General features: G+C 41.4%; 1 protein-coding gene across 4 annotated transcripts; it reads right to left on the minus strand.

Annotated features, from left to right (window-relative positions):
- Positions 1-1,892: 1,892 nt before the first annotated feature.
- tlcd3bb (TLC domain containing 3Bb) lies at positions 1,893-9,815 on the minus strand. 4 transcript variants are annotated; one of them, XM_082543009.1, is made up of 7 exons: positions 9,314-9,815; positions 7,706-7,908; positions 7,298-7,381; positions 5,753-5,978; positions 5,036-5,131; positions 4,005-4,114; positions 1,893-3,867 (listed from the first exon to the last, which is right to left on the minus strand). In XM_082543009.1, exons 2-7 carry the CDS (start codon positions 7,828-7,830, stop codon positions 3,600-3,602), a joined length of 909 nt encoding a protein of 302 aa, XP_082399135.1. In that variant the 5' UTR covers positions 7,831-7,908; positions 9,314-9,815; the 3' UTR covers positions 1,893-3,599. The 4 variants fall into 4 exon arrangements, with proteins under 4 accessions (XP_082399135.1, XP_082399133.1, XP_082399136.1 ...); XM_082543007.1 differs by having other exon boundaries at positions 9,120-9,814; XM_082543010.1 differs by lacking the exon at positions 9,314-9,815 and adding an exon at positions 8,904-9,113.
- Between the last annotated feature and the right edge of the window lie 4,648 nt (positions 9,816-14,463).

Consider the following 14,463-nt stretch of genomic DNA (forward strand, 5'->3'; position numbering starts at 1 on the left):
ACCCTAATAGAGTCCTTTAGTTTCAGACTGCGGGCTTACTGTGGTTTCCAGTAAAAAGTAGAATGGGAGGCAGAGTCTTCAGCTTTCAGGTCCCTCTTCTGTGGAAACCGGCTCCCAGTTTGGATTCAGGAGATAGACACCCACTCTACTTTTAAGATCAGACTTTAACCTTTCCTTTTTGATAAATATAAGGTGACATTGAATAATCCTGTAGTTACACTGGAGGATTGGGTGGGTCATGGGGCCCACTGAGTGTTCTTCTTCACCCTCTCTGTGGATACACCTCTCTGCATTTAATATTAATCTGGCTCTCTTCCACACTGTGTCTTTGTCCCGTTTCCCTCCCCTCACCCTCAACCAGTTGTGGTGGATGGCTGCCCCTCCCGAGCCTTGTTGTGCCTGAGGTTTCTTCCTGTTTGATGGGAGTTTTTCCTTCCCACTGTCCCCAAGTGCTTAAAAGGGGGGTCCTATTATTGTAGGGTCTTTACCCTACAATGTAAAGCACCTTAAGGTGATTGTTGTTGTGATTTGGCGCTAACAATAAATATGAGGTGCTAACTTGGCAGGCTAATGTTGTAAGTACAAAGAAATTTAAAGCATTTCATTTCAATTAAAATATGACTGAAGTGCCGATTTTTAGCTTTAATTTTGAGGCTCTACAAATATTTTGCTTTGACAAAAGTAATTGAACAAACTAATATAACTTTAAACATAAGGACTATTTTTAGTACTTGATGAAAATTGTTTGCAGTCAATGAAGTCCTGAAGTCTACAACTCATGGACATCACCGAATGCTGCGTGTCCTCCCTCTAAGTCCTCTGCTGCAGCCACCTTCAGTTGCTTGCTTGCTTGTCTCTTTGTCATCAGTTTTGTCTTACCAAACTCCAAAGCATGCTCTTTTGCATTGAAATCAAACTCTTGGGTTGCTTTTGCAGTTTGCTTTGGGTCATTATTCATTAGCACCTATCAATTATGGAGTATTTAGCTGAATCTGAGCAGAGCACAGTGCTGCACACTTCACAAATCATCCTTCTACTCCTGTCAGCAGTCACATCATCAACACCAGAGACCAGGTTCAATTAGCAGACATGCTAAGCTGTTCCTTATCTTCTTCATACTTTTCTCTTCCCATATTTTAGTACACATTCGTTTTTGGAGCTCACATTGCCAGTTCCACTGAACAGTCTCCAATTTCAATTTCAGCACTTGGTATCAGCTCCACATCTCTTGCTTGAAACATTTGTCATGAAATAACATGAGAACACGCCTCATCTGGACATCAAAACTATGTCTGAGACTCTGAAAATGAGAATGGTTGCAATTCCAAAACCTTCAATGCGAAATATTTGCATTAAAGCTGAAAGTCTGCACTTCAATTACATCTGGACTGTTTGATTTAAACTACTATACGACTAATATTATAGATGTTATTAGGGCGTAGAATTTAAAGAAAAATGCATAAATCTGCTTCATGTGGTCTCATTAATAATTTGATACCTCTGTATATTTGAGAAAATAAGACATTTGATTACAACAGTTTTGTTTTTTTTCCAAGGGTAGCTGCACAGGCAGACTACCCTCACTGACCCTCACTAACCTCTGATGCAAACCCAGTCATTTTGTTTTATAAACAGGCCCCAAATATGAAAGAAACATCTCAGTTCAGAAAACAGCTTCAAGGGTTACTCCGAGTAGGCCTTCAGGGGGTAAAGAAAGCTGTAAGTACAGAGCTGCAGTGGTGACAATGAATAAACTTTTCAAAATCACACAACTTCACTGATTGTGGCACCCTCTACTGGCTCATTCCTACCTAGTGATGGAGCTACACAATCAGTCTGATTTTAAGTACTAAAAGCTTTAAAAAAAAAAAAAAAAAAAGAGTCGAGACAGGTTCAGGACAGAGAAGTATATTTTAGCTAAGATTGAGTAACAATACAGCCTTCACATGAGGCTCAGAAGCATAGAGTATAATATGTATGCATAAATATGCATTCAAAACCACAAACCAAATAAATAAATAAATAATAAATACTTACAAATAAATAACAAGCATTTCGTGGAATATACAGTACATCAGTTGAAATGTTTTGAGTATTGTCAAGAAGCAGTACCTTATGAAGTCATGGAACAGGGGAATGGATATTCTGTGTTCAACATGCCCATGGCTCTCCAGATGCTTTGGCACACACTTCCCTGTCTTTGATGGTTTTTAAGCTGTCTGAGTTTTTTGTTTTTCCTGTTTTGTTTCCTTGACCCATTTCCAGAAAAGTGTAGCTACTTAAAACAAACATGAAATCATACAAAACAAGCTTGTTTGTTCGAAGAAGGTTCATAGAACCAGTGGCTCAAATGATTGGAACATTTCATACAGGGCTGAAAGGCTTAACTCACAGACTTAACAGCAAAAAAAAAGTAACAAATGTGCTTCCTTGTCTTTGTTGTTCCCCTTCAAACTTTGACATTACGAGACCCCCTAACGGAGCTAGAAACACTCAAACATCACAGATCCCTTTGTGAAATATTCCTGCAAAGTAATTGGTGCTGTTGTACAACACCAAACAATTAAAAGTAACCATCTTATATGTAAAAATAATAATAATAATAGTGATGAAAAGGAATCTACACAATCTTTATCTACACTGAAACGAGGACCACTGTGGAAATATCTGAGGGTAGTTTGCGTTCACTAAGCTGTAAGACTGTGAAATGTTTCCGTCTTAACGTCGAACTGTCAAAAATGTCGGATGCAGAAGTCGGACAAAGCCTAAGAAAATAAATAAACACTGACCTAATACTGACATGGAATGACTTTTTCTTCTTTTTTAAAACATCTGCTATGTACAACCATCACATTTTTCTGTCCGAGGGAAAGCCTCTTCCTTCTTTCTTGAGAGTAAAAAATAATAATATTTTAAAAAACTAAAACATAAAGAATCAGGGGGAGGGGAGCAGGAGGGAGGGATAAGGCAGCAGAATACAGTCGTATGAGATTATCTCCGTTCTAAAGATGAGTCAGTCTGCAGGTCGGTTACATTTTTGTTAGAGTGACAGTGACTACATAGAGGATACAGATAATAAACACTAACAAGTCAAAATACTGTTTAGCTGGGATTTTTTTTTCTTTTTTGAAGGTCTTCTTCATTACTAAACTGAATTAGGCCTTCCATCTACAGCGAACATACTAACATACAATATAATACATTCCTATTTTCCTGCTCTTCCAGGAGGCAGAGAGGACTGAATTTGATCTACGTGAGGGGAAACGGCCACCTATGCTTGCTGTACATCCAGGCAACTTCCTCTCTAGTCAGTGCATGTTCCTGTCTGTCACAGTGCCCGAAGACATCTTAAATACTGAGCGCGCCAACACTTCCTTTATGTTTCCTACAAACTAAGAGGCTGAAGTACTTGAAGGCTAGCCGCTGAAGCGTTTAACTGTTTTGCTGGCTACAAGCACTTCAGCACAATCTGAGGCCACCGTCTCAGCTCGTTTCAAGTCTCGCTTTCCTCCTTGCAGCGTTCCTTCCTTTACATACTCATTGGTACATTCGCCTTCTTTCCCTCCCCCGCCCCCAGCCTCCCCTCCACACCGCTCCTCTCAGTGCGTGGCCAGCTCGGGCTCTGTGGGGAGCGTGCTGTAGCCGTTGGCGGGCTGGGGCAGAGCGTTGCCATCCCTCTGGAGCTCCTTAGCGGCGGCGGCGGTCGGGTGCGGCCTCTGCGAGCGGGAGGTGCCCGTGAACAGTCGCAGGGCGCCTCTGCAAATGAGGGAGAACCAGTAGAGCTGGGGCGCCATAAGCAGAGCAGCGCCGAGGTTACAGTGCCAGGGCACCGTCAGCGGAACCATGTGGAAGGGAATGGATGCGTACCTGGACCCAAAACGGGGAGGAGACAAAAAAAATTGCAGGGTTGTAAAACGTGCGCTCACAAACCTTTCTAGTGGCTGTGCAAGTCACTGACCCGAGTTCAGCCAGACAGCAGAACAGAGATGGAAAGAAAGACATACCTTCCGTAGACGTAGTAGAGGTAAGGGAAGAGTAGGACTCGACAGATGAAAAAAGTGATCAGCATAAGAGCCCCATTCACTTTGTGCAGGAGAGTGTGCTGCTGTTTGTACTGAGAGCGGGAATAAAAAGAGAGAGGGAGAAAGAAAAGCAAGCGGTACAGTTTGGTGAAAGCCACCGATGTTAATCTTTGACTGTAATACTGTTAATTCTAATATTGTTATATTTGTTAATGCTATCTAAACAAGACGAGGTGGAAAGCACAGTGTAATGCTCCTGGCTGGAAAGGTGGGAGGGCAGGGAGATGCTGCAGCAGCCCCTTTTTACACCCTCATTAGCTTAAAGCTTTATCTTGAACCTGTTTTCGTGAGATAACACAGAGCACAAACACACATCTGCCTAAGAGGTTTTTCCTCGTGCCCATTCACTAATCTCACATGCTAGAATTACATGGCATCCCATCAATAAGAACCCTTTTGTATTACATAGGGTTTTTTTTTTAGTTATTTCTTTAAGCAGGGAGGTCTAAGGACACAGCTTTTGCTGTTTATCAAACTGCCATGTGCACTGTGAATGGGAGAGCCAGGGTGCTAAGTGATAAAGGGTAGAAGGACATGCAGATAGTGTATCTGCTGAACATCCAGTGTAAATCTAGGGGCTATGTTCAGAGACAAACAGCTGTGGGAGCCTCACTTTGGAGTACAAGCAGACACTGAAACACACAGACCTAAAAACAAATACAGGGGGGACGTGCAACTCCAGCAGCGGACTGTGTTACCAATTAAAGACTGATGTTTCTGACAGAGCTGTTCATGTAAGACGCAGCTGACAGGAGCCGCTGGGCATGAACAAGCTGCATGCTGGGAATGGCTGGAAATATACTCTCCGATGAATTAAAAAAGGGAGAAGGAAAAAAAAAAAAAAAAAAACAGTAGAGAGTGCAGGAGAACTTTAGTGTGACACATGCACATGCAAAAAAAATTAAAATAAAAATGCACTTCAGTCTTCCTACAGGCTGAACTCAGATGCTTACCTGGATGAGTATTTTTCCTAAGCAGACAGACGGAGTGCTGAGCTCAGCCATGAACATTATGCCCTGGAAATAATCGCCCTTTCCTTGTCGCCAAAACTAGGGAGAGAGGGAAAAGAAGGCTGATTATTTGTCTAGACCGCTTTGTTCCTTTGTGGACTTGTTAGTACATCTGCAATAAAAATACCCCTTCTCTGGAAGTGAACGTTTAGCTAGTCAACTGAAATAGTTTGAAGACTTAATTGCTACTCTGTCAGACAAATGTGGACGGCTTTTTAATGCCTCTAGAAGCTGAACAGTGAACACGCTGCAGAACAGTGAATAACTTTAAATCTATTAAAACAAGGGCATAGTTTTAAAACCTGGAAAAAACGTACTGCTTAGTTTAGTTTGTTTATAAATGAGAGAAGAAGAATCAGAGAATTATCAGGTTCTTATTTGGCACTGGGCTATTTTTCCTTGACTTAACAGTACATTAAATACAATGTACACCATATAAATTGCTTTATGAGACAATGATTATTAAATTGGACTTATATCCTTTTTGTGCTACACAGTAAGTTTTGCTTTGGGAATAAAACGTGAAACACTTCTGCCACAAGTACACTGCACCTTTTCACAAGACTAAAATACCTGAGTGTGGGTAGATAATTCACTGCTATACTTTTCTTGCTTTGCTCAGATCCGTGCTCAACAGAAAGAGCAATGTATGACAGTTACCACAGAGACGGGGAAGCAGACGGTGACCATGACAACATGGTGCAGCACCATGAGGAACTCGCGACGCAAGTAGCTGGTCAGCGCCGAGCTCATGTGCTGGGGTGCCGCTGAGGCCTCCTCGTGCCCTTTGACCCGGAGCTTGTACCAGTAGCACATGAACATGGCGTAGATGTCGTACACAAAGTAGGGAACGGCGAACATGATGTAACTGCTCGTGAGCCAGTGCCTGGAAGCATAACAGGAGGGACACAGCTTCACTAACAGTCAGAACACAACTTCATTAATACTGCACTTGCCTGCCAAGTTGGAGCCAAGTACAATTAGCTATATAAACTATGACAACCCTTAATAAAACAAAGCTTGCCCCCTCTGCAATGAAAAAACTAACTGGAAAAACCCACCTAAAACATACAGATGAGAACAAAATTATTAGGCCCTCCCCCCTGTGACATTTAAAGTTTTTGTCACAATTTTCGGCAAGGATTTGAGCTGTCACTTGAAAAAAGTATTATGTCAAAAACAAAAGAAAAACAAATGCTGATTCTCACAAAGCATGAGATGGATTGTAGTGTCAAAGAAGACAACCACTGGAACCCTGCACTGTGAGGTTCATATCAAGAAAAACTACATTTCTGCAGAAGAGAATCGTTCAAGCCAGATTGAAGTATGTTAATGATGACCTGGCACATCTTTGGCTCAGATGAGACAAAACTAGAGCTCTTTGGCCAGAGAAATGCTGCTTTTGTTTAGAGAAAGAAGGGAGGGGCATTCACCCCAAAGAACACAATCCATACATTGAAAAGTGGTGGAGGGAGTATTATGTTGTGGGGCTCCTTCAGTGCATCTGGAACTGAGGATGTCCTTGAGGTGGAAGGAATCATAAAGGCGATATTTGATATCTGATGAATGATATGGGAAGATTTTGAAATAAAACTTCAAGCATTCAACAGTAAAACTAGGTCTGGGTCGTCCCTTTGTCGTCCAACATGACAACAACCAAAAACATATATCGCCCCGGTAAAGAACTAAGTGAACGCTGCTGACTGGCTTGCACAGAGCCATTACTTTAATCCCACTAAAGATCTGTAGGGCAAACTGAACACCAAGGTCCATGCTATAAGACCTTGCATCTGGAGGGGCTTGAGAGTTTCGCCAAAGAACAACTGCCTGGGATTTACACGAGACATGTGCAAGAAGAAACAACGGCACGCTGTTATCCAGCAAAAAGGATACAGTATTGGCTTTTAGCAACAAAGTGAAAAGTGAAATCATTTAAGCATCCAAAGTAAAACTAGGATGTTTGGAAAAGCTGTGTTAAAAATTCCTTGTCCTGTTTGAGAACACTTGGAAAACACTTAAAAAAAATTTTTTTTAAAGGGCATTTCAATAGAGGGATTAATAACTCTGTCCCTCATCTGTATGTAGAACATGAAAACCAGAGAGCCTATACATAGTCCAGACACAGACCTGGAAATGACCAATCATGATATCAAAGCCTGATCAAATGTGACAGAATATATTCCAGAAATGTATTCATAGACTTACTGGTCCTCAATGATGTCTTCACAGGAAGAGGCAATGATGTAGCCTGCTGAGGAAGCCATGACTGCCTGAATTGAGGACACCAACCTGAAATGACAAGCATTCACTGTCTAGTTAACACATGTTAAAAATGTGCAAAATAACACAGCTCAAAGTACCTGTAAAAACATAATAGCTTCCACATTAATCTGACACACTTGTTACGCAAAAAAATAAATAAAAAAAATAAGAGGTTTAGTCTAAAACAACCTTGATCGCACTGCAGTAAAAGCACCACTTTGCTATAATTTTAGAGGGCATGCTGTTGGCATAAAAGGTAAACAGAGTGAGGGTCGAGTTTCTAGATGGCATTTCTACATCTACTGCAAATAAGACAACACAGCAATTCAAAAGCACTTCAGAGGGGCTAACCTAGCTGATACAATCACTGCGTCCCCTTCGCTCCATCTCAGTCCTGGAATGGTCTTCAGGCATTGTTTGGACAGCAGGAAAAGGCCTGGAAAGAAAATAGAGCCAGCAGCTAGGATGGCCAGCATGTTCCCTGGCGATCTGTGGTTGAGGCAAAAAGTTCAGCAGGCAATCTGGTCCTTGAGATCTGTCGCTCTTTCACCTCTCTGAAAAACACGAGACATGACAGAGTGAATGAGGGCTCATACTGAGCGCACTACAATTCCCTGGTGTAAGCATGTCGCAAATACTATTCTAGACTACCATTGGTGGGAATAGATTTTTCTACTGAAAGGCCAAAGAAGAGCTAAGATTCAGGTAAGGGAAGGGTGCACTGCACTGAATGCTGAGAGACTACACGGGGATAGGATGTCAGTGAGCAGACGCCTTTGTGCAACATGCCGTTTTACCTATATGCATTTATATGCATATATATATACACCTATACATATAAAAGCATGTGGTTTTACTATGCGGTTTTTACAGTTTGCACATAGTCGAGGAGCTGACTCATTAAAAGTTGAAGTCCATTAGCAAAATACGCATTGCGCTATTTTTAAAATCCCAAACGTCGAAAATATTGACATTGCATGTAATGCTACTGCTGCTCAAAGCTTCTGGCAGCACTGCTAGCCGAGGTTAACCTGTCTGGATAACCAGATACAGGTTACGCTTTTGATTCACATACAAATAAGCTATGCTGACAACATTGGCGACCCAGCCTAGTCTAGTCAGTTAACCTTTAATTTTTAAATTGGCCCAAGCTCTGACGGGATGCAGACTCAAGGAGACCACGTGTCAAATTTACTTGTTCCTGAGCAAACGCTAACTTACGTTTTCTCTCCAAATTTAACAGCTAGTTAAGCTAACTAGCGGCAGAGTGGCAAGGCGAGTTAGCGGGATTTGCCGTTTTCTTCTCCCAAGTCCTAATAAGACAAAAACTGGGTCAGCCAGTATGCATGTATGCTCAGTGTACAAAACGATATAGCCAACATTATATGCCATCCCGCGGCAGGCAACAGCAACTGTCTGCACCCCTCAACCGCCCGCTAACAATGAGTACAAACGCTAGCTAGCGCTAGCTGTGGTACTTTAGTCACCACTGGCTTGGCAACCGACACCATCCATCAATCCACAACAACAGTTAGAGAGATACTAGCACCTCCACATAAATACTAATCGTCAACTGTGTCCCCGTCTGTATTTTCTCGCTAATTCATGGACAAGACACGGTGGCGTTAAACTGTTTCGTTAGCTTGTTATTTGTTTGTAGCAGTAGCAGCGCAGCTAACAGACTCCGTTAAGCGCTAACCGTGGCTAGCGGATTGGAGTTTACACATGTCTAGAATAGAGGAAGAAATTGTTATGCAACATTTACACGGCGACTCTGCAGAGTCCAGTCAGCGGCCAGTCGAAAGTCGTGTCCTGTTGAAAGCGTTTAGAGGTATCCCGGGGGTCTCCGCCTCGATGATCCGCATGTTTATGTGACCACTTCAATGTTGAAGGGTAGCAGCAGCGAGCTAGCGCTAGCGTGCCTCAACTTAGATCAAAATCTGTATGAGGGCAGCTCACCGAGGGCATCGGTGGGAAGCATGCGACAGAAATAGCAGTATCTAATTAAACAGATGACAAAAGACAATGGCGCAGTCGGGTACAGGTGTCAGAGTGACTGTAGCTGGTCCAGTCGCTATGTCATCTCCTCTGTCTCGCCACAGCAGAGCAGAGATGCCGCTGCCTCCTCTCCTCTCTCAGCCTCCCAGATGCAACGTTGACTCAACACTGTTGGACTGCTGCGCCAGCTACTTTCCTACAGGTCCGGGCGGCAGCATCTCATGTCATGACGAGAAATTTGCACCAGTCACAGCACCGCATTTTGCAAATTGTTGTTTTCTGTGCACTGAAACGCTGAATGGATCCCACGTAGGGAAGCAATCTATTTCAGCTCGATTTTTAGTTTGCAAATATTAACTCTGCTTCTTTCAAAATCACAGACGTTTTAATCTGTTTATATAAAACACTGAAAATGTGCACAAAGAATAAAGCCCCATTCTCTGTGGTACAGGCTACATCTTTGAACCGTAGAGTCATTGTTTATAAGTGAACAGCAACAGCCAATAAATGTATCTCTTATCAGCCCTCAGCTGCACATAATCAGACATGCCTAGTGTCTTTACAGGGTCACGGCCCTGCCTGGCAGACCTTGCCAGGGAAGCTTGCAGATAACGGGACAATTAATGCTACTTTGTTCAGGCTTGGCAGTGATATCCATGTCTAACACTACTCAGTTGGTGCTGGGTAGCAAATGTGTATATGTATGTGCAACACATGCACATGCCAGCTGTCGGTGTAAAACGCAAACATAAGCCAAGGTGAAATTCAAAAGCAATCTGCCATGAAGGTTATAAACATGAGTGACCTTCCTAACTAGGCTCGTGAAATTACTCTTTATATTTTGTGGTTTATTACAGATTTGTAAAGACGTTAAATCATGAATAAAGTACAGCCATTTGTAAATATACGTACACACACACACACACACACACACACACACACACACACACACACACACACACACACACACACACACCTATCTATCTATCTATCTATCTATCTATCTATCTATCTATAATATCTATATATATATATATATATCTATATATATATATATATATCTATATATATAGATATAGATATATATATCAGAGTTTGAAGGAGTCATTATTCAGTTATGGTCAGATGTTTACTTATACTCATTATGGGCATAAATGTTATGGCAACTATGTGATTTTAATGATTTCTTCAAACTGTTTCTTTTCCAGGATGGAATGATTGTACAAAGTCTTTAATGACTTTTAAAAACAAGAATTGGGTTTACACATTTACATGTATTTGGGACTTTCTCTTACCCACATTGGGTGAGAAGTATATATACAGCGTCTAATATATATACAGTACATATACTCACCTAAATCTTCAGTGTCTTTTAACTTAACAAGGCCAAGGCCAATGAACTTCATATTACTGACTATGATAGACTACAACTGCCAGTTTCTCTTTGCCAGCATAAAAAGAATTTGTTTGACAGAACTTATTGGATCAATCAACACAGAGAACAATGGGAAATTCTAACGAACTCAGTGAAGATCTAAGAAAGAGAAGTGTAGATTTACACAAGTTGAGGATTTCTCCTATAGCCATTTCTAAACAACTGCAGATTCCAAGATCATCAGTTCAAACAATTAAGTATAAGATATCCAGATGTGTCACCACTTTGCCAAGGTCTGGAAGATGACACTAACTATCACCCTCAGATGAGAAGAAACTGGTTAGGATGTTCAGGAACAACCCAGGAACCACCAAAGCTCAATCGTGCCATGAACTGGAAACTGCTACAACACCAGCATCACCGTCCAAAATGAAGTAAGTTTTACATCGCTATAGAGTGAGAGGGTGCTGACCAAGGATGAAGCCCCCTTCCAAAAGTGACACCTAAGCTCAACTGAAATTTGCAGCTGCCCACATGGACAAGCCAAATAGTCAGACGAGACAAAGATTGAGCTATTTAGCCACAATGACAAGAGTTATGTTTGGAGAAGTAAAGCTGAGGCTTTCAAAAAAGAAAACACGGTACCACCGTCAATCATGGTGGAGGTAGCATCATGCTCCTGGGGCTGTTTTGCTGCTAGTGGTATTGGATCAAATAATGAAGGCAGTGGACTACCTTCAAATTCTTCAACTTTACCTCAGATCAACAGCTATATGGTTGGAACGTGGACACAGTTGGGTGTTCCACCAGGACAATGATGCCAAACACATCAACACTGGTTTATGAAAGGATAAAGCAGGCTAACATTAGGCTTCTGAAGTGGCCTTGCTTAAGGATATGTAAAATGGGGGTGCAAGTATACTTTTGACCCTTTGTCTATGAGACAAAATCCAAACTATAGTCAAACCTATGGACCCAATTCTTGTTTTTTAAAGTTATCAAAGAACAGCTACTAATAACATGCAGTGTAAAATGAGTTCTGTTTGTTACTAGTTGATCATACTTTAGTCCACACCCAAGGACATTAACAGTCTTCCTGAACGCTCAACGGCATCCGCTCTTGTAGAAACATGAAATATTTTTTTCTCAGTTAAACTGCAAACATGTAGCTGCATGTCTGAGTAGTAAAATTTGCTTGGGGCCATTTCAGCTACTGGTGTCTGAGTTCTTGTTAAAATTGATGGAATAATGAACAGAGAAAAGTACCATCAGATTTTTATCCACCATGCAATACCATTGAGAAAGCATCTGATTGGCAACAGCTTAATTCTTCTGCCAATACAGTGTTAGAAAACCACATAATGGAACAGTATCAGTCATGGATTGGTCTCCCCAGAGTTCAGACCTCGGTATACTGAATCAGTGTGGGATCATCTTGACAGAGAACAGAACAAAAGCCAACAAACATCCAAAGAAGAGCTTTGAATGTCCACTAAGAAGCCCGGAGAACTATTCCTAAAGACTACTTAAAGAAATGTCAAGAAAATAATGATACTACTACTACTAAGGGTTGGCTCAAGACTTTTTCATAATGCTGTATGTATAGTACAGTCATCTACACAGTCTGACTATACTAATAAGTACAGCCATACATTTCAAGTTCAAGGGAACTTAATTAATGGTTTAGCTAAATCAAATGACACACAAGGGGGGGAAAATGGCTGCAATAACATTAACTAATCCAAAACAATTAAACAAACTTGAATCATTTGGTTTCACCCAATTAGGCTGTCAGCTATTCTTCAGCTCTCCCAGCCCTTTGCCACACCTTTTGCCAGCCAGGAAGGGGAAGCCAAACCCCAGGTAACTCAAGCAAAGACAGATGTATTAATATAACATAAAACAGAACTTTGACCTTGCGGTGATAATATGTGTGCAAGCCATACAAACATTGGAAGGTGAAATGAAAAAATAAATACATTTAATAAAGAAACAATATTGGACAATAAATAGAATATATTTAAAGTAGTGACTGCAAAGTAAACTAAAGTGAATCAACTGGCGGTGAGGTGTGGAGCTTACCATGTGTGGCTTGCCGTCACAGGTGCACATCAGTAATATGAATATCCCGTTCCTCCACGGATAGCTGGTTTAAATCCTATCTCTCAGAAAGGTCCTTTTCTGTCACCATGGGTACCTACTCCTCCTCCATTGCCCCTGTCACCTCTGGTGTCCCCCAGGGGTCTGTGCTGGGTCCCATGCTGTTCTCTTTATACTTGTTACCCTTGGGCCGAATCTTTGATAAATACAACTTTTCTTTTCACTTCTATGCGGATGACATTCAAATCTATTTTGAACTAGCTGAGGATGTCACGTCGTCATTGCAACACTTCTTTGATTGTATGAATGAAGTTAAAAACTGGCTACTGAGCAATTCTCTCATTTTAAATGATAAGAAGACAGAAATTGTAATCTTTGATACTCCCTTCTCTCGGGCTGAACTAACTGGTATTTTTGGGCCCTTTGCTGACTCCCTTTCTGACACTCTGAGGAACCTGGGTGTTGTCTTGGACAGTTCCTTCAAGTTGGACAAACATGTGTCCTCCGTAGTTAAATCGACTTTCAATCAACTACGTCTAATCTCTAAGGCCAAGCCCTACATACCACGTAAGGACCTGGAGAAACTTATCCATGCCTTTGTTACATCAAGGTTAGATTATTGTAATTCCCTTTATACTGGTCTCCATTCTGCCCTTGTTCACAAACTGCAGCTCGTTCAAAATGCGGCTGCGCGTCTCTTAACTGGAACTGGCAGGTTTGAGTCTATTAATCCAGTTCTTTCCGACCTCCACTGGCTCCCTATTAAATTTCATATTGATTTTAAAATCTTATTGCTCACTTTTAAGATCATAAATAACACCGCGCCCAGCTATCTTACGGATCTCCTCAGCTTTTATACCCCTGGGAGAGCGCTTAGATCAGCAGGCCAAATGCTCCTGGTGCGACTTAGATCTCGGCTCAAGACCAGAGGTGACCGCGCATTCGTTGCTGTCGCACCCTACCTCTGGAATAACCTCCCCCTAGCTATTCGGGCGTCTGATACAATTCAATCTTTTAAATCTCGATTAAAAACTTATTTGTTTAGCCTTGCTTTCCCCGCCTCCTAGAGCCCACATTTTTAGTGTACTGGAACTTATCTTTATAATTTTGTTAATGTTTATAATGTTTTAACCTTAAGCCTTTCGGGTTGTGCCTACTATGCCTGGTGTATTATTGGTTAGTTATGTCACCCGCCTGTTAGTATATTTTATTTGTATTTTGTGCTTTATATTTGTATTTATTATTGCTCTTAACTCATTCTGTGAAGCACTTTGGCATACCTGTGGTTTTTTAAATGTGCTATATAAATAAAATTGTATTGTATTGTATTGTCAAAAACATGCTCTACTGGATTGAGATCTGATGACTGAAAATAGCCTTCACATCATACACCACCAGCAGCCTGAAGCGTTGATCCACGGCAGGATGGATCCATGTTTTTATCAGTCAACATCTTTCAAATCTTCCATTTACCAGTTTTGGTGAGCCCATGCATATTGTAGCCTCAGTTTCCTGTTCTTAGCTGACAGGAGTGGCCCCTGGTGTGTTTTTTTTTTCATCTGCTTCAAGGTTTGCTGTGTTGTACTTTGTAAGAAGTGGTTGTTTGAGTTACTCTTACCTTCCACTCAACTCAAAG

This window comes from Aulonocara stuartgranti (genome assembly GCF_965226115.1).
Source record: "Aulonocara stuartgranti genome assembly, chromosome: 8".
Lineage (NCBI taxonomy): Eukaryota > Metazoa > Chordata > Actinopteri > Cichliformes > Cichlidae > Aulonocara > Aulonocara stuartgranti.